Below are 25,506 nucleotides of genomic sequence, written 5' to 3'. Positions count from 1 at the left end.
GATGGCCAAATTTGAGAATTTTATTGTTTTTCAATTTAAAAATTTCTAAATAGGGTTGATCAAAAAACTCACAATCTATTTTGGCTCCTTCCTTTCAGTTGAATCTGGGCATGAATCCTTAAACATTTCCTGTTCTGCTAACCATCTAGGTCCTATTTAATTGTATCACTCAGCTATAAAAAAGAAGACTGATATTTTCATACCAATACAGTCAGGCACCTACACATTCGATGTGCTTCTCAAACTATCTACTGCCTTCTGCAAGAGATCAGTTGAAGAGGATCCTCAGAAAACTGAATATAAAGTTTAACATTGATAAGCACAGATTCTTATAAGCAGGTTTTAGTTAGATCAAATAGATCTACAAATAATAATTGGTCAAACTACAGTATGGTGGTGGTGGTGGTCTTAGATGCCTTCAAGTCGGTTCCGACTCATAGCGACCATTTATATTATATTATACATAATATAGGGTTTTCAGGGAGCAACTGGTGGATTCAAACCACCAATCTTGTGGCTAGCAGTCCAGTGCTTATCCTATAGAATCATACCAGGACTACCAGTATGACCAAGTATCCTGGAATACAGTCTCATTTGACTCTGAAATATTACCTAAATGCATGAATACATTGAAGTTTTCCAAATACTTACCTTTAAATAATTTTTAAAAACTTTAGCATCAGGCTGCTGAAGCGCTTGACAAAATTCCTGGGGGGCCGAGAGGTGAAATGAGAGAGAACAAGTATATCGATATTAAATCCATTCTAATTCAAATCCACAGTAATCTTATTATTACCAAAATCAACCTAAAGAGCTTTTCATGACATAAACTTACACAGAATTCTAAAAATATCATACTTGCCAGTCAGGTGTTATTGACAAATACAGTCCCACAGGGCTTTTACTTTTGAGAACATGGCTTTCCTGGACAATTTCTCTCACATCTGGGAAGGGTGAGCAGGATAAAAGCTACATTGGTATCTTAACTAGTAAGAGGTAACTAAGAAGCTTGTTGTTGTTAAGTGCTATCAAGGCGGTTCTGACTCATAGTAGCCTTACATAGGGGGTTTCTGAGGCTCTTTGCAAGAGCAGAAAGCCTCATCTTTCTACCATGGCATGGATGGGATGTTCAAATCGCGGACTTTGTGGTTGTGTTGCTGTTGTTAAGGGTCACTGAGCCACAGTTCTGACTCATAGCAACCCTATATAAGCGTTTCTAAGGAGCAGCTGATGAGTTTGAACCACCGACCTTGTGGTTCAAACAGACTTTGTGGTCCAATGCTTGATTGCACAGCACTACACCAGGACTCCTAGTGGTCAGCAGTCCAAAAAGATGGTAATTCTCCCCAACTGACTTCTGCAAAACGTGTTGTCAGAAGGCATATATAAGAAAGGAAAGCCTGGGGATCTTAATATTTTACTTTACACATGTTAGACAGAAATACACTAGCCAATATTGCTTCATTTAGCAATCTGGAAGAATACCAGGGTCCATAAATGAATGGTATGTTTCTAATTTTGATGGACAACAGTATATGAATAATTAGTAATTTATTATTTTAAAGTATTAATCTACTTAACACGATAATTAACAAAATCAAGCAGTACCTCTAAAGTTAAAGCCATGAAATTAGTAATTACAAATTTATTAAACATACGTTTTAGGATTATTCTTATTCAATTTTTCAATGTGTCGTATAAAACAGTTTGAAGAGAACCTTTAACAAACACTGATGCTGATGAAGAAATAATCCTCTAGAAGATTCTAATTCTAGTCTTAATCAGAACTTTGATAATTTATCAGCTCCATGTGCTACTGTACAAGAAATCTTGTTAGCTATATGCCAAAAAAATAACCAAATGGTATTATAAAAATGACTGTAATAGTACAAAAATCTATGGTAGTTTTCTACCCCATAACTCCAAATTTAATAAATTAAGATTTACAAATTATAATAAGTAAACTTGGCATACACACAATTCAGTACCTGGCATAAATCTTCAAAAGAGGGTTTTTGTGGTGCCAGGTTCTCCTGTGGTGAAGCCTATTGGACTCCTTTTGTGTTTGTTTTTTTTTTTTTTTAAAGAATAAATGAACATGCAGGGGATTAAAAAGGAAACCAATTATATTAAATTAGGGTCACAAAATATTTGAACTGTGAGAATAATGAGGTAATAATAACTTATTAAATGGCAGTAATGGCCTACAGGCATATCTAATAACTACCATAATTCAGAATAGCGATGAGCATAAACAATAGCTTGAGGTATCTGCATAATATAAGAGGACTGATTTCTACTGGTGACAAAGTCACAAGCAATGCTTACACAATCCTCATTTGTGGCGGTTAGTGGAAACAAAAATAATTTTTCCTATTCAATTTCACGGATCCCCTGAAGTTTGACCTCTATGCTAAGTACTCTTGCTATACTATATAATAAATAATCAAGCGAATGCAGTTTGGCATTCTTGAATTAAAATTTATGCTGATACCGTAAGACCCAGCAATTCCACTTCTAGGTATACACCTAAGAGACCTGAAAAGCAACAACACCACTGTTGACTGCAGCAGTGTTTATAACAGGAGGAAAGTAGAAACCATCAAAATGTCCATCAACTGATGAAGCAAAATGTGGTATACGCATGTAATGGAGTATGACTCAGCCATAAAGAAGAATGATGTCCCTATTGATGCATGCTACACACGGATGAACCTTGAGGACATTATGCCGAGAAAAAAAATCATACACAAAAGAAAAAGTACTATTTGATATCATTTATGAGATAAGTGAACATGTAAAAATAGTGCTGTGATAGTTTGGTAAAATAAAGTGAAAATGGGTGCAAAGCTTGAAGAATCTAATCGGTGTCAATGAAATGTCTATGTCGAAATTGAAATGGTCCATGCATTATGTTTTAATTACAATTAAAAAAAAAAACAAAAACAAAAAACCAGACTGAATTACATACTCATGTTTTTTAAATTAAGAGCAAAATTCACCAGGACGGCTTTTACCTGAATTATTTCTGGTGCTACCTGCAAGGAGGGCAGATATTCTTGTTGAAGATATTGAACACATTCTGGGCCCTGAAAATTAAAGGATAATGATAACATGCTCACATAAAAACTGGAAGACATGCATACTTTAAAAGCGTATCTTCTTTTTCCTATTCAACACACTAAACAATAAGAACTTAGAATCAGCCAGCTAGAACAGATGAAGAAACCAAAACCCTGAAAGAGAAGGTGGTTGATTTGTCTAGACTTCCCTCTCTGTGCTGACAGCTGACATCGGATTTCCTGTTTAATCCTACTACTCCAGAACAAATCAGAGGATTTCTTTATCTTTCTTCTTCTAGTCCTCTAATGCAATGGCAGTAGCCCAAAATGTAGCGATCCTTCAAAGGAAATTTGTTCCTAATTGAAGGGAAACAACATTATTTCTTAAAGTTTCTTTAGTTCCTATTTCTTCTTCCCTCTTTCTTTAGTGTATCTTCCCTATGCTTCTTAAGAAGCCTCTGGCAGCAGCAACTCATAACGAGTGGGGCTGCTAACCTCAAGATCAGCAGTTAGAGACTACCAGCTATTCGGTGGGAGAACGATGAGGCTTTTTGCTCCCATAAAAAATGTACAGTCTCGCAAACCTTATGAAGGGTCGTTGAGTCAGAAACCACTCCACGGCAGGCACACAACTACCACCACCACCACCACCACCCCATGAATGCTTTGCATGCACTGTGCATCATCTGCTAGAACCCCACTACTCTCACTTAAAAATACACTGTTAACTGCTGACTACGCTATATGGGAACGCCAGTCCTGTGTTGACAATCTGAATTTGACAATACCTGGAGATAGAATGTTTTGTCAAAAAAAAAAAAAAAACTTTTTAAATGCTGGCAACGAATTTAATTTACCTTTATAAAAAAAACGTTTTATTCTGAATTGGATAAAGGTCTCAGAGAGCAGCAGATCATCAATTTTTCGTTTAACAATTCATATATATTTTGTTTCATATCTCACTGATTGCAGTCCCCTAAATGTAGCATCACTTATCCCATTTCCCTCCTTTGTTTCCTGTTTCCATTCCTCCTTTTTTTCGTAATCCTTTAGAACTTTGTTCTTAGGTAAATGCTGCCCTCTGACCTTATACAAGACAAGAACACACCAGGTAGATTCAACCCTAGATCACTTACATTGTATATAAGGAATGAACAGGACATTCTAAAACAGTAAAGTACTCTAACAATTTGTATTACTTAGAAGCTGGAGAAGTCTGGCTTTAAGTATTAAATGTGGTAAAATATAAATCTTCAAATTTTGGTTAAGATTTCTCACATTTCTTGTCAAACCAAAACATACACACTTTTTATTTAACCTTGTTATCCAAAACATGAAGGACAAAAACAGATCAGCTTTCATCCTTTCCTTCCCCATATAAAAAAAATCACAATTAACATTAATTACTTTTATAAAAGATACAGCTTTCAAGAGCAAGACGGTGTAACACAATTAAAACTATGACAAACAAGTATCTATATGTGAAATGGACACAATGCTTACCCGTTTGAGATGAATTGTTTTCAGTGTCACTGCACACTCAGATAAAGCCTATAAAAAAACAAGTTTTAAAATGTTAATGTGATTAGTTCTTGACTAATGATCCAATTTTCTATTTCTCCAGCCACTGCTCATTAATATTTACCTCTAAAATGGAATGGAGGAAGGAAAGGTAGCAGATAGGTGGAGAAAAAAAAAATTGGGTATGAAAAATTAGAATTTAAGATTACAGTCGTAATGTAGTAAATTATAATTATGAAATCTAGCTATTACTAACTTACGGGGAAGTAAGAAAAAGGCCAACTACTTGGCATTTGGTAAGATTTACAGAAATTTCCATGAGGAGAAAACTACTCTAGTTTAGGAAGAAAACTATTAACATTAAGCACAAGTTTTAGAATGGTGGCCATAGTGGGAGGAAGTGAAACTAACGACTAAATGAAGTGTTAAAGAGCTTTCCAATCATGTACCCTGTTCACTGTCCTAGGAAAAAAAAAAATCTTGGTGGAAGAAGCTATATTTTACATATTCAACTTTGTTTTTGTTATGTGCCATTGAGTCAGTTCTGAATCATAGTAACACATATAGGCTGGAGGGCTAGAGTCCAGGAAAATGCAATTAACAGTCAGGTGCTTACCCTACTGAGCCACACCAGGACTCCTATACAAGTTAAACAAAAACTCCAAGGTACTTACCAATACTGTCTGTGCATCTGCCAAGTCAAAGGTTTGCTTTAAAGGTGCCAGGAAACATGCCGGGACAATGTGTTTATAAACAAAGTCGGCAAATCCCACTGGTCCATCTTTACCTCCTGTTAAGAGAATTCAAAGTTTCATCTTGTATAAAATTACAGTCATTAACATATACTATATAGTTACAGTAATCAAAATTGTCTAGAACAACAGATAAACAAGTAGACAAATGGAATAAAATTGAGAGTCCAAAAATAAACCCACATATATGATGTCAACTGATTTTTGACAAGTGCATGAAGTGCATTCAATGGAAGAAAGAAGTTTATGTGATAAATGGTGGTTGAAAAACTGGATCTCCACATGCAGAAAAATGAAATAGGATCCATGACTTCGACCACACATAAAAGAAATTCAAAATAGATCATTGACCAAAATATAAAACCATAACAACAAAATTCTAAAAGAAAATGAAGGAGCTACACTATAAGCCTAGCTTTGAAAATGGATTATCTATTATAACAAGAAAATTATAAACAGAAGACAAAATAAATGGTACTTCACAAAAACTAAAAATCCATTAATTAAAATTATGTACCAATTAAGAAAAAACATTTTTTTCATTTCTTCAGAAATCATATACCCCCTAAGAATCCAATAACCAAATACAAGGCTAAGTCCAAAGGTACTGCTACAAAATCATAGCAACCTTTACAAAACAAACATCAATATGTGAAGTGCTATTGTTTCTCGACACATCCTCCCATCTAGATTTACACACTTCTGACAGTAGGGTTGCCATCTCTAACCATTCCCCAAAGAGTTCTACGCTCCTCAGTTTACACATCAAAATGACAGTTTGGGTATTCTCTAGGGACTCAAATGGTGTTCCTTTTCAATGTTCTTTGATTTTGGGGGAACAAAAAGAAGTCTGAAAGAGAAATTCTCTTAGGACATCCCTTGCTACTTGTAGGGCAGCTAGTTATGGCCCTTCTAGCTAAAATTCTACTCTATGACGTATTGTGAGTCCTAGCCTTTATGCTGTGATGGAAATCTGAGGTGACTCTGTAAGATAAGCTCTAGACTGCAAAGTCAGCGGTTCAAACCAATTAGCCACTTCTTAGTGACTAAGGTGTGCCTGACCATGGTATTTTCAATAACCTCATATACATGCAAAAACTGGACAGTGAATAAGGAAGACCGCAGAAGAATTGATGTTTTGAGTTACGGTGTTGGAGGAGAATATTGAAAGTGCCATGGGCTGCCAAAAGAACCAACAGATCTGTGTTGGAGGAAGTGCAGCCAGACTGCTCCTTGGAGGCCAGGATGGCCAAACTATGTCTCTCATACTTCTGACATATTATCAGGAGGGACCAGTCACTGGAGAAGGATATCATGTTTGGTAAGGTGGAGGGTCAGAGAAAAAGAAGAAGACCCCCAGAGAGATGGATTGGCAGAATCAATAGGCTCAAGCATGGCAACAATTGTGAGGTTGGCCCAGGACTGGGCAGTGTTTCATTCTGTTGTGCACAGGGTTGCTATGAGTTGACACCAACTTGATGGCACCTAACAACAACACTGAGTCAGAACCAACTGGAAGACATTTAACAACAACAAGGCCTGTGATTATGGACCCATTTTAACGTAAACTGCTAAGAAGAGTAAGGAGTCCTAGTGTTGGTTAATGCGCTGGACTGCAAAGTTGGTCTGAACCACAAGGCCAGTGGTTCAAGCTCACCGACTGCTCCTAGGAAACCCTATGCAGGGTCACTATGGGTTAGAACCGACTCTACGGCACATAACAACAGCAACAACAAGGGAAGTAAGGGTTAAAATAAGGTGGGGTTTAAGGAGTAAGGATATTGGTAAAACTAAAGATTAAGGATGTCCCACTTTAGCAGAAGGTGTGACTCAAGTCACCACCCTTAGTTTCCCTTGGAGGCATGGTCTGACTCCATTTTACAGGACTGCTTTGGAAAAGCTTGCCCTGGATCTTGCATCTGGCTCGCTATGTCTGAGCTCCAGTTAACAAGACTCCAGGCACACTGCCTGGCATGATTCACCAGCTCTTGCAGTCTCGTGCATCAACAGCCTGTCGTCTGACCTGCCGTTTTGGGTTCCTTAGCTTCTAAAACAGCCTGGGTGAGAAGATTCCTGCAGACTGGTCTCTGAACTATGGATTTGGGACTTGCCAGTTTCCACAATTTCATGAGCCATTTCTTTTGACAGTTGTGATTCTGTGAGATAATGCACAACACTGGGACTTGAGAGAGGGGCAAAGTGGTGACTGATAATAGGAACTGTGGAGTGGTGTAACATAGTGTAAAAGTCAAACAGCAGGGCTATTTCTAAACCTTTAACTCTTATGGACCAGTCTTGTGTTGATCTTTCTAAAAGAAATTAAAGAGCTCTGGTAGCATAGTGGTTATGAATCAGGTTAGGAACTGCAAGGTTAGCAGTTCGAAACTACCAGCTATTCCGCAGGAGAAAGATGAGGCTTTCTGCTCCCGTAAAGATTTACAGCCTCGGAGACCCTGTACAGGGTCGCTATGAGTCGGAACCGACTCCACAGCACATCACAACAATAACCCTCAAAGAATAAGCAGGCGTCGTGAAGGAAAAACAAAACAAAACCTCCATACAACTTCCCTGGCATTTTTCTCACCAATGCAGCTTTCAATTTTCTTAAAGTTTGTTCATTATAAGCCACCATGACTAACCCATGTCCTTCGAGAAAATCTATCAAGATTAACTCTTTGGAGTCCCAGAAAAGAGTCACCATAATCTGAACTGACCTCTAGCTTGAATTTAACTGGCCTTGCATATTCATTCAGAAGCCACTGTTTTGATTGAAAAACACCCTAATGAGACTTAAGAGAAGTGCATTGGTGAGAGAGCTTGTCTGCAACCATCCACTGGTCCTAGAGAGAAATTTAAACATATTTTACTTGGAATAAACCTACAAATCCTAGTAGCAATACTAAGAATACCTGGAATAAACATGGAATCCTAGTAGCAAGTCTTTTTGATCTACCCTCATAAAACCTCAATAGTTTAATAACAAAAAGACAAATAACCCAATCACAAAAAGGCAAAAGACTGGAACAGATATTTCACTAAGGAGGATGCTGAAGTGGCAACCAAACACAAGAAAGGATGCTCAGTGTCACTGCCCATCAGAGTTGCATATCAAAACCACAATGAGCTATTTATTTCACTCCCAATTAGGGTGGCTAAGATTTTTTAAAAACCCCAGAAAACAACAAATCTTGGCAAAGAATGGGTATTCTAAAACATCTAATTATGCTCATGAGGAATCTGTACATAGATCAAGAAGCAGTTGTCTGAAAAGAACAAGGGGACACTGAATGGTTAAAAATCAGGAAAGGTGTGCACCAGCATTGTATACTTTCAGCGTACTTATTCAATCTGTATGCAAAACAAATAATCCAAAAAAATGGATTATATGAAGAAGAACTGACAACAGGATTAGATGAAGACTCATTAACAACAACTTGCAATAAGCAGATCATACAACCTTGCTTACTGAAAACGAAGAGGACATAAAATACTTACTGATAAAGATAAAGACCACACACAGCCTTACGTATGGATGGCACGCACTTCAGTGTAAAGAAAACAAAAATCCTCACCGCTGGACCAACAAATAACATACATATAAATGAAGAAAAGATTTAAGTTGTCAAAGACTTCACTTTGCTTGTATCAACCATCAAGACTCATGAAAGCAGTACTCAAGAAATCATACAACGTATTGCACTAGGCAAATCTGCTGCACAAGACCTTTCACAGTGTTCTAGAGCAAAGATGTCAGTTTGAGGACTAAGGTGCACCTGACCCAAAGCATGGTATTTTCAATAGCCTTATATACTTGTGAAAGTTGGACAATGAACAAGGAAGACCAACTGTAGAAGAATTGATGCATCTGAGTTATGATGTTTGAAAGAGAATATTAAAAGTACCATGGACCGCCAAAATAACAAACAAATCAATCTGTGTTGGAAGAAGTACAGCCAGAATGCTTCTTGGAAACCAGTAAGTAGAAGACTTTTGTCTCTCATACTTCGGACATATTATCAGGAGGAACCAGACCCTGGAGAAGGATATCATGTCTGATAAAGTGGAGGATCAGAGGAAAAGAGGAAGACCTCTAGCGCAATAGATTGGCACAGTGACAGCAGCAATGGGATCAAGCATAGCAATGATTGTGAAGTTGGCAAAGTGTTTCGTTCTGTTGTGCATAGGGTCGCTATGAGTCAGTCCAACTCAATGGCACTTAACAACAACAACGACGTACATTAGTTTGCCTTTACCAGATTTTTTTAAAAGAGAAATTATGTAATATAGATTATTTTTATCTCATTTCTCTCACTAAGCATAATTATTTTGAGATTCATGCATGTTGTTTTGTCTATTAATGATTCATTTTTTAAAAAAAGTTGTTCAGCAGTATTTCACTATATGAATATGTTACAATTGTCTATCTAGTCACTTGTTGGTGGACATTTGAGTTGCTTCTAGATTCTGGCTATGACAAAGAAATCTGCGGTGAATAAGTTTTGTTTTGTTTTTAATTTAAAAAAGCAATTCATCAACAAGGAAAATCAATTTCCCACTTCTGTCTATGCTGCTAGTGTTGTTTCTTAGAAAACATGTTGAGAAAACAAACAAGAAAAAAAAAAAAACAGCTTACCCCAGAGTTCTACCAACTTGGAGAGGATAATAAAACATGTTTTCTGTGCAATTGGATCTGGATACTCGACTGCTCCTTGAATAACAGTAACCAACACGCGTTCTACATTCTCTGCACCTGAAGAGGAAAGAAAACACTTGAGTTTAATTTAAAGAAAACTCTAGGAAGACAACTCAAAGCCGTTTGAAACACAGCAACAAAATAAAAAGTATTTAAAGACGATAATATCCTAATTTTTTTTTAACTGAGTTTCTAATTTTAAACAGAAAATGTTGAAAAGTCACTATTCCCTTGTGTAGTTAGGTGCCACCGAGTCAGTACCGACTATGAGTGACCCTATGCACAGCAGAACAAAACACTGCTTGGTCCTGTGTCAACCTCACAATTGCTGCTACACTTGAGCCCACTGCTGCCACCACTGTGCTAATTTTGAATTTTGAAATGGCAAACTGGTCAGAGAGACTCAATTGTCAGGTCAGTTCTGGTACATGACAACCGCACCATGCTGTCTATACTAAAAATTAGTTTAAGATATTGCCATAGAAAACAGAGCTGGATACAAATGAGTTTGAAGGTATTCTGCATGAAGTGACAATCATGAACTGTCATTCTAAGGAGCCAACATAAGACACTCTAAGTTTAGTGTACTTAACTAGCCTTCCTCATATAGCTGTACAAGGACTTAATTACACAATCTGGTCATCACAAGAAGTCTTCCCACCTTGATTTGCTATGACTTCACTCATTCCACTACCCGTGACTGTTTGCAGAAAAGCAAAATAACTCCTCCTCAACATTTGCTTCTCTAAAGCAGCAGACTGGTCATTTTCCTCTGCTGGTCGGAGCAACACTTCAAAAATTGCATGAAGCAGAGGCATGAACATCTGTTGTAAAAACGGGGATACCTGTATCTGAAGATTAGAAACAACTATTACTGGTTTAGCAAAAGGAAGAAAATTAATATGAAACTTACAAATTATATATGCACTATGCATTTTAACATAGAACATATATTTATAATTCAGTTAACAAATATCAATGTTAGGGCAAATTTACTAAGCTATGTATTATTGAAAGCTTCATCAAGTTTAACCCATGTCCTATGGCTTAAGATTGAAATCATAATAAAAAGTCCTAATTTTATAATGGGATATATTAAAATATGAGCTTCAAAAAACTCCTGGAAATAGAGACTTGACAATGGACTTTTTCCACAAGCTTCTTGAAGTCCCCTAGATAAATTTTTAATAAATGAATTCTATTACTCAATCGTGAGTGTGGTGCCTGCATGACAAGCACTGGACTGCGAACCACAAAGTCCATGTAGAAAGGTCAGGCTTTCTACTCCCTCCAAGATTTAAAGGCTAGGAAACCCAATGTTGTTAAAGTGTCGTCGAGGTTTTCTGAGGAGCAGCAGGTAACTTTGAACTGTCAACCTTGTTCAAACAGACCTTATGGTCCAGTGCTTATTCTACAATGCCACAAACCCTCCAGTGGGTTGCTATGAGTCAGAACCGACTCAATAGCACTTATCAACAACTGTGAAATTAAGTATATGATCAAGTTCTCGGTTATTTTAAGCCCTGGGACAAATTATTTTTCTGAACTTTAGTTGTCTGCTAATGTTGTTATGTAATGGTGTGGCAGTGTAGGATAAGCACTGGACTGCTAACCTACGTCCGTACCTCAGCAACACTATACGGGGTTGCTCTATGGGTCAGAACAAGCTTGTTAAAAAGGAGCCCCAGTGACACAATGGTTAAGTAACTCAACTCCTAACCAAAAATACTCAGCTACTAATCAACTTAGCTGCAGTGGAAAGATGTAATAATCTGCTTCCATAAAGATTTACAGCCTTGGAAACTGCACAAGGCAGTGCTAACTTTGTCCTATAAGGTCACTATAGGTCACAATCAACAGCATGTAACACCAATAACAGAGCTGTTTCATGAAGATCAAATGAGTTAATGTACAAAAGAATAGTTTATACCTAGTTTAAATTTCCTTGCACATAAAACAAACTTACCTATAATGAGTTACTTTTACCTATGCAAGTACTCAAGGGAGTCCTGGTGTGGCGCTGTGGGTTAATGCGCTAGACTGCAAAGCTGTTTGAACTGCAAGTTCGGTGGTTCAAGCTCACCAGCTGCTCCTCGGAAACCCTATACAGGGTTGCTATAGATCGGAACCAACTCAATGGCACTTAACAACAATATCAAGTACTCAAACAACAGTGTTCTTTATTTACGTCTTCAAACATTATGCACTTAATACTGTTTTATACTGCTTTTATAAATTAGCACACTAGTTGTTTTCTTCTGTTATATAGGTAAGGTCTAATTTAAGCAGGGTCGCTATGGGTTGGAACCAACTCAATGGCACTTAACAACAACAACAACATTAACCACAAGGTCAGCGGTTCAAGCCCACAAGTTGCTCCTTGGAAACAGTATACAGGGTTACTATGTGTCAGAACAGCACTTAACAATAACAGTGGATTCGACAGTGTGTTGAACATTGGGGATGATAAAAATACGTATGATCCCTGACTTCAAGAAACTAAAAAACAAACCAAATATACCAAAAATGCCAAAATATATCCCAGATAAACTTGTCTTAAGATCATTAAGTAAGAAGACATATGTTAGCTCCAAAGGTTTGTAGTACCTTAAATTTAGCTGTAATCTGATTGATAAGAGGAATGAACTCCTGGAGGTCTTTAGCTTCACAATCTTTGAGCATGTGTTCTGAGGCAGATGGGATAAATGGAAGAACTTCCTCCTCAAGGCAAATTATCATGCGATGAAGAAAAGTGCGAACTCCACTTCTAAGAATATCCTTTTGTAAGGGGCAGCTGAGGGCTGGCAAGAATGTCTGTAAACAGTCCAGATAAACTTCGGAACAGCCACACTGTTTCACAGTCTGCTTGTTGCTGAAAGCTTTGCTGGTTCGACTATATAAGCAAAACCAGATCAGATAAAACTACATCCTTTAAAAGTGCAATAAAGTAATAAGCTATGCACAATAAATTATAATATTAACAAAAGGAGAAACAATTCTTTATTTTTCATGTCACAATTATTACCATCTTTCATCTTTAGTTAATATGCTCATTTTAAAATGCTACTCATTTTAATTTATAAAAGTGTATATATCTAACACAAGTATTACAATACACAAGTATCCCATATAGTAATTTTTCTACACAATATCTGATTAACAATCACTCACGCTGTTATAAGGAGCTCTGGTAGCACAGTGGGTTATGAGTTGGTTTGTTAACCACAAGATCAGCAGTAAGAATCTACAGCCACTCCTTAAGACAAAGATGAAGCTTTTCTTTCCATCCTGTAAAGATTTATTGACTCCACCGCACATAACCACCACAATGCTGTTATTGATTGCCAATAAAAAATATGAGTAGAAAGAGAAGTGGCTTCTTGGGTAGTCTTTAGGGCAAAATGCAACAGCCAAAAAGAAGCCCCTAAGACCTCTCTAAGATGTCCCAATATGGCATTAGTATAGAAAAGACTTTTAGCTATGAGATCTAGTCCCTTCCTCAGCTAAACTACCAATTCACCAGTTTAGAATATAAAGGTTTAGACAATCCTCTGGACAATCTGGTTTTAGATAGATATGTGTGCCCAATCCTAAAAGATTCAAACAATTTGCTTTGTGTATTGATACAAACTTGATGATTTAATTGTAATTATACTCACCTGGCAAATCCAACTGCATGGTTAAGACAATCTGCTAGGGATGCCTGCCTTTCTTCATCTTGCGCCAGCATCAATTTTTCTAACAGAATTTTAAACTTCTCCATTAGTGGGGTCAACAGATTCCTCATTAATGCTTGCTTCCTGTCCGCTGGGTACTCACTGTTAACAATCAGCACTCCAGCTGTCTCATAGATAAACAGCTGATCGTCACTGCTCAGCAAGGACTGGTAACCATTCTCCTAGAAGGAAATTTGGTCTTATTAAAGCTTTTTTTTTTTTTTTTTCAGTTCCTCTCATTTAATCAGAGTAAGTACAAGAGGGACAGGAGAACTCATTATTAAAAAAGCAGATCAAGTACTTATAAAAACAAATTGTCTCCTAGGAACATATAATGGAAAGGAAAATTAATTAGAGGTCAAAAGATGGTGGTTTTCTTCTAAGATATGACCTTCCCTCTAGAAAGTTAAAGCAGACCCACCTGGAGTGACCAGAGGAACAGATGACCAGCAGGAGGAAAAGAAAATGGACTGTTTGGCTGACACAATATCAAGCAATCTATTTGCCTTGGAGCCATCAAGGCAAGAAAAATCAGCCCATCAGGGTAAACCCCCTTCTTTCAGTTTCTGACACTGAAACTCAAAGAGAACACATAAGCAGGCTTGTAAGCTTACTGGTGACCACCCTGGTCTACTTGTGAGTGGAAGTGGGGGGCAACGCAACAATGGTATCATGGGCTGAGCTTGGCTATTTTCCACAGACACCCGTCGACCATGAGATGAGAGAGAAAAGAGGAAGAGTTGCCTGGACTTAAGTTTAGGGAGACTTGTGAACTCCCAAACCGATGGACCCTGTGACCTACCAAATGGGGGCTAGAATTGAGAGTGAAGTGGCCAGCTGGTCTGAAAGTGGGGAGGCATGCAAGAGCCCCAATCTTGCAGAGTACCAATCTGACCAAGTTTAGATGACTTGCTGAACAGAACTCAAGCAGATGAAGACAAAGAAGTTTGATACAAGAAGTAAATGTAAATTGCTACAATTTGATGATCAGGATCTTAGCTTATGGATGTGGTTGCTCAAAATTTTAACCGAAAGGGAAGGATTCTTCATTCAAGGATCAATCTTGCCCCCTCATTACACTGGGCTGATAGAGATGGGCACCAAAAATGGGGGGCTATAAAGGCATGAGGAGTCCTGGTGTGGTGCTGTGGGTTAATACGCTAGACTGCATGTTTGGTTTAAATCACAACATCAGTGATTCAAACTTACCAAGTGCTTCTTGGAAACCCTATACAGGGTTGCTATGAATCGCAACCGACTTGATGGCACTTAACAACAAAGGCATAAAGTGGCTAGCTTACAAGCTTTCATGTGTGTGCTTAGTTTCAGAACAAGGGGGGTAAGGCACAACCACTACTGGATAGTTTTCCTCTTATCAAGATCAGCCTGGTAAAAGGGGCTGGGGACAGGATTCTTGTGATTTAATAGTAATTAACGATTATCATGACTAATTGTAATAGTCACAACTTTAAATGTATAGATGTGAAACTAAAAGGGGGAGTGGTTAATTTTTCATTCTAGGAACAGAGGACCCTATGACTATCAAGAGGGAAGAGCATAAGTGGGGCATGAGATCCTAACCAGAAAAGCGACAACAGCAGAGGCCAAGGCAGAGGTGATGGCAAAGAGAGATAGAGCAGCTGCGGGCTCTAGGACAATGGATGAATGGATAAACAAATTATGGCACATAGATATAATGGAACACTATGCAACTACAAGAAAATGAAGAGTCTGCAAAACATAACATGAATGAATCTGGGGGACAATATTCTGAGTGAAATAAGTAAATCACAAAAAGACAAATACTGTATGGTCCCACTATCATAAAAAAGTTAAGAACTGACATATACACAGAAAGCAAAGTTCTTTGAGGGTTACCAGGAGTAAAAAAAGGGGGGTATCACTTTCTAGATAGTATATACTTGGAAACTTTTGGTGATGGGAAAGGTGAAGTCAAGACAATGTCACCAAGGTTAAGTAAAGACACTAAGAACTACATAAAAAAAAAGTACCTTTTCAGTAAATGTTATAACACACACAATTTTGATGAAGCAGTAACAAGCAAAAAGCAAGTGGTGGCTATGTAGGTAGATCTGGATGCTACATGTTAGCAAGAGACATGGGTGAACTCACGTGCATGTATGTATAGGTGTAACTGTGCTGCTGCTGAATGCTGTCGAATCGCTTCTGACTCAGAGACCCTATTTAGGGGTTTCAAGGAGCAGTTGGTGGGTTTGAACTGTCAGCGTTGTGGTTAGCATTCCAGTGCTGATCCTACAGCTCCACATAGGCATGTCTGTAAGTGTTTTATCTATAGGGAACAGTTACGGATACGTCCTAGACATAACTAAAAAGCTAGTGAGATTACAGAGTTAAAAGGTTTGAAGGACAACAGTCAACGGGCATAACATAGTTCATCATGTTCAACATCCTATCCTAACTGGTGAAGAATGTCTGGGGTCTTAAAGGATTGCCAACAGTCGTTTAAGAGACATCTGTTGGTCTGCACTCATGAAGCAAAAGAGAACAAAGGAAATTAAAGACTCAGAGAAGAAACTAATCCATGAAGTAATAGCCCACAAGAACCACAGACTCGCTGAGCCTGAGACCAGTACTAGATGGTGCCCAGCTACAACTATTGACCATTCTGACCAGGGATGCACTAGATACTCGATGAAACCAATGAACATGGAACTGAAGCTATTTCTGCAAGTCACATTTCAGCCAAATAATACATTGCTTATACAATAAACAGCCACCTGTGAGTAATATGCTCCCCTAAACAATGAACTATAATAAGACCAAATGGTCAACATTTACTCAGAAGCAAAGAAAAGAGGGCAAGGAGGGGAAGGGAAGCTAGATCAGTGGAAACCTAACAAACAGAAGGAAAGTAATAAGAATGCATATGCATTGCAAAAAAGTGTGACTAATGGCAAGAAACTATCCTTATAAAAACTGTTAAAAGGGGATCTAATTTGCTGTGTAGACATCCATCTAAAACACATAATATCTTTAAAAATAAAACCAACCGACCACAAATTTTAAAAGCTCATCTCATTCAAGCATAACCAAGTATTCCTTGTTGTTGTTGTTAAGTACCGTTGAGTCGGTTCTGACTCATAGTGACACTGCACAGGGTTTCCGAGGCTATAAATCTTTACGGGAGCAGAATGCCTCATCTTTCTCCTGTGGAACAGCTGGTAGTTTCAGGTTAGCAGCCTGATTTGTAACCACTGGTAGCGTACTGGTTACAAATCGGGCTGTGAACCGCAAGGTCAGCAGTTCGAAACTACCAGCTGCTCCACAGGAGAAAGATGAGGCTTTCTGCTCCCGTAAAGATTTACAGCCTCAGAAACCCTGTTCAGGGTCGCTATAGGTCAGAACCGACTCGACGGCACTTACCAACAACAACAACAATGCTATTGATCAATTTTTACTAATGGGTTTGTTATTTTTTTATGAGTATGTACTCAGAAAGGCCAAGAAGAGGAAGAAAAAAGAGGAGGCTCTCTAGCTCAAACAATAAAATACCCTGTTAAGAAGTTATGTAAAAGTCTAGTCTTAACACAGATTTTCAAATTATATGGTAGTTTTAATATTAAGAAAAAAATCCCTTAAAAGAGAAATGTTCCTGTTAAAAATAGCATTTTTCAAATAACCTACTAGGGTTTATCAGTTTTGCTAGGAGTTGAGAATGCACATAAAAAAAACCAAACTCTTAAAGCAATGAGTACTCATAATCTTAGTACTCAGGTGAAACAACTTGAATCAGGATTTCTTTTATATAAAGAACAAAAGCTACAGGAATAATACAAAGTCATACTTATATGTACTGCATGAAAAAACTTATTTCCAACATCTGTGAGATCATAAGACTTTTTGAATGTCTAAATTTTATGAGTCAATATGAACTGTCAAGAAAAATGGCATTAACTACATAAAGAACTTCGACTGGTTTTTCTAACATATAAGCAAAAAGATAATTAACTACATAATTCACTAGTAACTTCTCATGCAGTAAAATTATTAACCTTCATATACTAAACATTGAAAACTATACTAAATATTGAAAACTATGCTTAAAAAGCACAATTTTGCATTTTTAAACACTTTTCAAATTACAGCTATAGTGATGTTTATCAAAATGAGAAAAAAAAGCCATTGTCAGTATTTTGTTTTATACAAAAGCAATCAAATCAAAATATACTTGAGTCTCTCAATTTAAATCTTTCTAGTGAAATGGACAATATATTTAAATCACACAGGATTTAAATATTTTTATCCCAAGCTTTAAATTACACTAAAAAAATTTTAGTCTAGTAGAAGTCATTGAAATTGGCTAATATGATCCTAATAATTGGGAATAATTCAGAAGTTGAATTGTTCCTTCTCCACAAAATACTTCACTATCATTTAATATTACAGAGAGCAGACCATACCCTATACCCCCAAATCTATCAGTTTACTCTTGATACTTACTCTTCATACCTTTCTATTACTTTACTTTGCTTGCTCAACAGATGTGCTAATAAACAGAACCTAACCCTTGCTGATTTAAAAAATGACCCACAAAGACATTAAGTATGTTGACTATTTGGGGAAAATTCATACCTTAGGAAAATAGATACTTACAGGTGGAGAAAGCTCTAATAAGTCTTGTATTCTATTGAGAATATCTTCAGTGAAAGGATTCATTTGTTTACTGAATAAAAATAAAAAGGAAAACCCTAATTAATACGAAAGCTTGAAAATTTACTAAAATAACAAATCTTAGTTTAAAAACAAGAAAGTAGTTCTGTCCTAAGCTAGTCACAGTTGATTATCAAGAGTTGTTGTTGTTGTTAGGTGCCACTGAGTCAGTACTGACCCATATCACCTTATGCACAGCAGAACAAACACTGCCCGATCCTGGGCCAACCTCACTATTGTTGCCACGCTTGAGTCCATCAATGCTGCTACTTGGCCAATCCATCTAGTTGGGGGTCTTCCTCTTTTACTCTGACCCTCCAAGAGTAGGTATGATTAAATAGCACTTTTGAAAAAATTACGACTATCTACTCTATCAGTCATCAATTGCAAAGGTAATTTGCAATCTTACAAGCAAGCAGTTTCATAACAAAAAAATGGTATGAAACTAGTAAACAACACAAAATGGATGAGATTTACAATGTATTTCCAAGGATATAGTCTTTAGAATTTCAAAGAAGCAGCCATATATTATTGATCCACAGCAGAAAAATTTCCCAATATTGCTAATGATGATAAACACTGCACAGAAAAGTATACAACAAACAACTTGTAAGTAATGAACAAAGTAACTGGCTAATGAACCAAAAATTAAATAGTAAACATATGATACAAAAAGGAACACCTGCTTTAAAAAAAAACCAAACTCTTAGGGTAGAAAACAATAAAATCTATCACATGCCCTTAGAAAATAATTTATGAGAACTTAATGACCTGAGTAAGAACAAATGAACCAATAGGTGGAAACCGTACTTACTTGAGAGATTTGACAAACCTAGAAAACAGGTAAGCGGTTCTGCTGCGTACTTTTGCATTAGAATGTCGTAGACCTCTATGATCTAAGAAAGCCATCTAAAGAAAGAGAGACATTTTCATTATTCTGCTTTTCCCCATAATCCTGATACAATTATTCACAACAAATTTTACTTTTTAGTTCCTAGAAGGCAGGGACTAGCTAGGTATATAAAGCAAATACAAAATTGACCTCTGTAGGGCAAATGATAGAAGAAAATGTCCACTTTTAAGAAATGGAAGCGGGTTTAGCTTCAGTATGTCCAAAAGATCATTTTTGAGGGCTCTCTGCTATGGGAAAAGTTATAAAGGACAGAAAGCTTATTTAAGAATACTATCTGCTTATTAACAAAAAATCTAGGGTAAAGTATATACTTACTAATACACATGGAATGTGCTGAGCTTCAACTGTGAAAAACTTTTCATATCTAACAACAGTTTCGAAGAACTCTAATGTCACAGATGTATGCTGATAGGAACTAACTCCTGACGTTACCAACTGGAGAGAGGAAAAATTAAGAAGCCAGTCTTTACTACAACATTTAAAAGTCCAAGTATTAACAGATTCTAACCTCTAACAATTTAGTGAAAATATAAAAGTACGTTTAAAATAAATTATCTCCAGTATACTTACTGTTCGCATCATATCCTGCAAAGCACTAGCTTTTGAAACATCACCTGAGAAGTGAGCACCGTGAGACAGTGGAAGAGCTTCTGCCAACATATACAGCAATCTTATTACTACTTCAACTTCCATAAACCGTGTAGTCTGCCAGTTCCTACAGGGTTACAATATGTCAACGAAATCTGCACATAAAGTTTTTATACAACTAAGATAATAAGACACTAACAAAACCCTTTTAATTATGAAAAACAAAACAAAACAAAAATTCAAGCCACTGCTATAGTCCATTCCAACTCACTGCAATCCTACAGAAGGTTTCTGATACTGCAAATCTTGACTGAAGCAGCCACCTCACTTTTCCCTTGGAGTAGCTGCTGGGTTTGAACTGCCAACTTAGCAGCTAACAGTCCAAGGCTTACCCCACAGTGCCACCAGGGCTCCTTTTTAATTAGTAAAATGTCATCCTAATTGTTAACTTTGCCAGGTAACATAATTTACATTATAAAATTAGAAAACAACTGATGTTATCCATTTTATTGTCTTTGTCCCAAAGAGCAGTATTTCTCCCAAGGATCAAGAGAAACGAAGAAAAGTAAGAGAAATGTGTTGTGTCCAGAGATACAAACAAGACATTAAAAAGCAACATGGGTTAATAAATCATATGCACCAGTTATTTTATACCATCACCAGGAAACAAAGGGATACAGGTGGGCTTGTTACAAAACAATGACAAACTTACTGCAGTGTAGAACTAAAAACTCTGCGAACAGACGCCAGGAGTAACTCTGGTGAAACTTGAGCAAGCCTGTCCAACAATAACTTCAGTTGTTTTCTATATTCTACAAACATGGCTTCATCTTCACCCTATGATGTATTTTAAAATCCTCATTTTAAACATTTTAAATACAAGATCTTAAAATCCATATAAATTTTGATTCTCATATACTTTTCTGCATTTACAAATTAAATGTGAGGGTAAGTAAAAAAAATTTTTGTACAAAGTCAGAAACTACTGTATTAAATAAAAATATCAAAATGTGAAGCTACTGTTTCTTGACATCTCCTCTAATAAGGTCTGCAATATTTCTAAAGGTGGTGTTTCCATCTATCTAACCTTTCCCTGAAGACTTGAACTGAAGACTTCTGAGCGCTTCAATTTACCCCACATCAAAACGGTAGTTTGGGCATCCTTGAAGGACTCAAATTATGTTCCTTTTAAATATTTTGTTTTGACAACAACAAAAAATGTCTGAAGCAGGGTAAGATCAGGACTATAAGGTGGATGGGGTAAAAGTTGCTAAACAAAGTTCTCATAGGATAGTCTCAAAGAATGAGCCAGGTATATGCTATTGTGATGGGGAAAATGTCCTCAGCCCAACTTTCCTGACCTTTTACCAATTTCTGAAAGCTTCTTAGTAAGTCCCTGGGACCATCCTAGGTCCTCTGAGGAAATCTACCAAGATGACTCCTTTGGAATTCCTAAAAAGCAGTTGCCATAACCACCTAGGTGATCTCTGCCCTGAATTTAATAGTCCCTGGAGATCTCCTCGGAAGCCAAGTTTCAATTGTGCTGTTTTTCTAAAGATACCTTATCAAGACTAGGACAAGTCTGTTACTAAGAAAACTTGTCTGCGACCATCCTCTGATCACAGAGACATGCTTAAACATGTTTTGTTTGGTTAAGCACATGCATGTATATCAAATGGAACCCAAGTAGCAATACTTTACTTAATCCCATATAGTTTTCTTCTTTCATCAATACTTATTTGTATAGGGAAACTATTACTATGCTTGGCTTTTGCCACCACTGTTCACAAACAAGTATTTTTGAATACAGCTATTTACCTTGAAACTCTAGAACCAGAAACACAGATGTGGTTAAGGACAAGGGTCTAGCACCAAGAGTATGTTCACACTGGGCTTATTTATTCTCCTTATACTTCAACGTCCAATGTAAAATACATTAAGAATACCATATGCTTAGAGAGACGTCTGGCAAGTCATAAGTTTGTAATGCGTTGATTATTGCCATTATTGTTTCATAGTCCAGAGTTTTAGATGACCTGAGGCGGATAACGGAATACTTGTATCAAAGTAAGATGGCAATTCATGCTGTCAATGCTGTGAAGTTTTTTTAAAAAAGGATTGCTAATATACAAAATACTAAACTGAAGCTTAAGAAGCTTCCATTAATTGCTCCTAAGGTTGCAATCAGAATAGGTAAGACTAATTTTTCAAATATGCCTTGTTTTAAAGGGTTCCCAAATAACCAAAACTTCAAATACTAATTTGATTCAGTTGAATTAAAACCAATTTTCCTTCAGTGAAAAATCCTTACCTCATTTTCAAAATTGTATTCTTCATCATAGGTCAACTTTTTCATGACAGCCAACATGATTGCCTAAAATTAAAAATAAAATAACTTTCATGAAACACTTTCCTTTAATTTGATAATTTTGAAATTAAAGTATGTTTTAATAGATATTGGTTTAATAGAAACAGAGTCAGACTCCAGAAACAGAATGTGTTATCAATTTTTAAGTAAAGAAATGTCACTTTTACCTCTACATTAGCTTTTTGCTGATCCGAGAGCACTGTAAGCTGTAAAAAGTAAGCAACATTTTGTTAGGTTTCCTAAAACTGTTATTTGCTGATTAGATTATTCTGGTAATCAATTGATCTTCTAAAACATGCACACAATCTGGAGGGCAGTTTGGAAGCATCCTACTATAATTAAAATGCACTTACACTAAGACCTAGCAATTCCACATCGTAATAACCTGATAAGGAAGCAAAGATATGTAGATGAATGTTCAATTTTTAGGGATAAAAGCATAGGACAATACAGTATAATCCCATCTTTTCTTTTTATTTTTTAAAGGAAGACAAGCCCAGAAATGTACAGGGTGGCATAGTGATTTTAAGTAAATAATTCCTATGAAACCTTTTATAAACCAACAAAGCAACTGTCAATAGGTACAATATTCATTCACATTCCCAGACCCCCAAAATAACCTACTAAATCATATCAACTAACACATAAAATCTAAAATAACACTAACATATAGTGTCCACAGACAAAGTTCATAGCTATGGCAGGGACGCTGAGATGCTGAGTGTAGTTAGCAGGGAAGGACCCTCGCAGTTCAGGGTACACATTAGCCTCTTTAATGGTGGTGGTTGGTCGTGGTTACGTGCTGTGGAGTCGGGAAACTGACTCATAGCGACCCTGCACAGGGTTTCCGAGGCTGTAAATCTTTATGGGAGCAGAAAGCCTCATTATTCTCCCGTGGAACAGCTGGTAGTTTCAAACTGCTGACCTTAATGTTCACAGCCCAATTCGTATACAATAGCTCCCTGCAAAACAAATGCTGAACACTAGGTTTTGCTTTTTCCCTTTTTTTCCCTAAAGCAGCAAAAATCGCCTAGATTTCCTTTGGTTAGCGAAAAATATAGTACTAATACAGGTTCTTTTCTAAAGCAATGTGGCATAAAGCAAATTTTCAAAAAGCAGAGCATACCTGTGCTGATTTTAAGTTTCTTTCCTTTTGCATTGCGTAACTTCTCAAGTATGCATGTATTATGCTTATAGCAACAAAAGAATCTATACTAATTTTGGAGTCCTGGTATGACACCACAGGATAAAGACTGGACTGCTAACCACAAGGTCGGTGGTTCAAACCCACCAGCCGCTTCTAGGAAACCCTATACAGGGTCGCTGAGTTGGAAATAACTCAACAGCACTTAATTACAACAACAACATACTCATTTTGGGGGGAATATTTAAGCTAGATTTTTGTTAATACAAAGCACATAAAATTTCTCATATACAGTTATAGTGAAATGTTATTAATTATTTAAAAGGCTATTGTTTAAGGAGAAAGTTTTCATTTTAAAAATTAATAAATGAACTGTGTTTAACAAAATTTCTACTGTACAGGCAATCCCCAAGTTATAAACAAAACCTGTTTCCAACTATGACTTTAAGAATTTGTAGGTTAGTTGGAACAGGTACATTCAGTTCTTAGTTAGCCTTACTTTCAAGTGCAAGAAAACTCAAAGCCTTATCAATGATTTAAAAGTTGCATGTGCAGCAAACAACGAGATGGTTATGGAGAATTTGTTATGAGTAGGGGATAAGCACTGGGCTGCCCACAGGATAAGCCCAGTAGCGCTCCACAGGAGAAAGATGAAGTTTTCTATTCCAGCAAAGATTTAAAAACCACCAGAAACTGCATTTTGAGCTGGACCCAACCTATAGGCATTTAACAACTGGTTGAATAGGATGGGTTTGGCTCAATTGTCTGGTTTTTTGTTTGTTTGTTTGTTTTGAGTAGGGGCAAATTTACGTAACAGTAAAGCAGGGCTTTGAGCTGAGATGATGGTGGCCTACTGGTGGATGGCAAGGCGCCAAGCTGTTTTGAATGTGCAGAGCTTTTAGTCCTGCCAATACTCCAATCTCATCCATCAGGCTCACTAGCCTCTGCCAAGCCTTGTGGTTTTTGATGCTTCAACCCAGACAATTTCCTGGTTACCTTGGGGTACCAGCCAAAGTATAAAAACTGAGTTTGAAGCCCCACATTAAGACCCGAGTGGTAGTTGTAAGTTAGACGTTCATAACCAGGGAACTGTCTATATTTAGAAATACAGGTTCAAAACCGAAAGATAACCTAAGCCTATAAATAACTCTCATACTTGTTAGATCAAGTGAATTTCAAAGCCTAACCATTCTTATTGTCCAAGAAATTTTGGTAGAAATTTTTTCTTAAAATTTCTTGGAAATGTTCTTTCTTTCAAGAAAGTAAACATCATTACTTTTAACTGTGGGGGGAAATGCCCAGAAAAAAGATGGAAATATGTCAATATTTTAACAACAATCTAAAGATAGAATTATAGGTATTTTCATGTAGTTTCCAAATGTATACATCCTGGTATAGCACTACAGGATAAGCACTGGACTGCTAACCGCAGGGTGCACAGTTCAAACTCATCATTTTCTCCTTGGAAACCCTATACAGAGTCTCTAACGGTCAGAACCAACTCAACAGCACTCATTGACAACTGGAAACAAAGATTAAAATAAGGACTTACCTGTTTCAAAATATGAAGATAATCATAACAAAACCCAATAATATTAGAGGAGATGTCATCATCCTCATGAATTAGTAGCTGCAACATTAATGCTACTTTTGTTTCAATAGCTTGTAGTGCCTCTTGAGCATTCTTAATATCCCCATTCTTAATTAGTTTAGTCCAGCTAACTATCAATGACTGTCCCATTCCATTGACCAACTTAGAAAATCTGGCCAGAAAGTCAACATCTTCTTCCTATAAACAATTAAGACAGACAGCAATTTAAAACCACCCATTCATGACTAGAATTGACTCAAGAGCACTTAACAACATTTAAGGATAAAAGCAGAAATTCCAAATTTTAGTATGGAGCAACTAACAATTATGAGATTCAATTTTAAACTGACATTAGATCTTTTACAATTTCATTGTCTTGATTGGGGAATCATCTTCAAAGCTGGAATTCTTCACTCATAATTAGTATCTACCAGTAGCTCTGGTGGCATAGTGGTTACGAGTCGGG

The 25,506-nt window shown here is 36.9% G+C and overlaps 1 protein-coding gene across 1 annotated transcript in view; it reads right to left on the bottom strand.

The window, feature by feature from the left end:
- XPOT (exportin, tRNA) overlaps positions 1 to 25,506 on the bottom strand; it is a 56,028-nt gene that overhangs the window by 6,952 nt on the left and 23,570 nt on the right. The window contains exons 9-24 of the mRNA XM_006859517.1: positions 25,002 to 25,238; positions 22,473 to 22,511; positions 22,249 to 22,311; positions 20,650 to 20,774; positions 19,920 to 20,064; positions 19,665 to 19,784; positions 19,251 to 19,345; positions 18,380 to 18,449; positions 13,688 to 13,926; positions 12,636 to 12,921; positions 10,690 to 10,879; positions 9,969 to 10,085; positions 5,258 to 5,373; positions 4,566 to 4,613; positions 3,018 to 3,089; positions 652 to 708 (exon numbers count right to left, since the gene is read on the bottom strand). Of these exons, the coding sequence (XP_006859579.1) occupies positions 652 to 708; positions 3,018 to 3,089; positions 4,566 to 4,613; positions 5,258 to 5,373; positions 9,969 to 10,085; positions 10,690 to 10,879; positions 12,636 to 12,921; positions 13,688 to 13,926; positions 18,380 to 18,449; positions 19,251 to 19,345; positions 19,665 to 19,784; positions 19,920 to 20,064; positions 20,650 to 20,774; positions 22,249 to 22,311; positions 22,473 to 22,511; positions 25,002 to 25,238 (2,019 nt within the window). The remainder of the gene's footprint in view (positions 1 to 651; positions 709 to 3,017; positions 3,090 to 4,565; positions 4,614 to 5,257; positions 5,374 to 9,968; positions 10,086 to 10,689; positions 10,880 to 12,635; positions 12,922 to 13,687; positions 13,927 to 18,379; positions 18,450 to 19,250; positions 19,346 to 19,664; positions 19,785 to 19,919; positions 20,065 to 20,649; positions 20,775 to 22,248; positions 22,312 to 22,472; positions 22,512 to 25,001; positions 25,239 to 25,506) is intronic.

This window comes from Chrysochloris asiatica, unplaced genomic scaffold, assembly GCF_000296735.1.
Source record: "Chrysochloris asiatica unplaced genomic scaffold, ChrAsi1.0 scaffold00033, whole genome shotgun sequence".
In the NCBI taxonomy this organism is placed as follows: Eukaryota; Metazoa; Chordata; class Mammalia; order Afrosoricida; family Chrysochloridae; genus Chrysochloris; species Chrysochloris asiatica.
The sequence above is the reverse complement of the archived record's forward strand: the minus strand, read 5'-3'. Positions and strand labels throughout refer to the sequence as shown.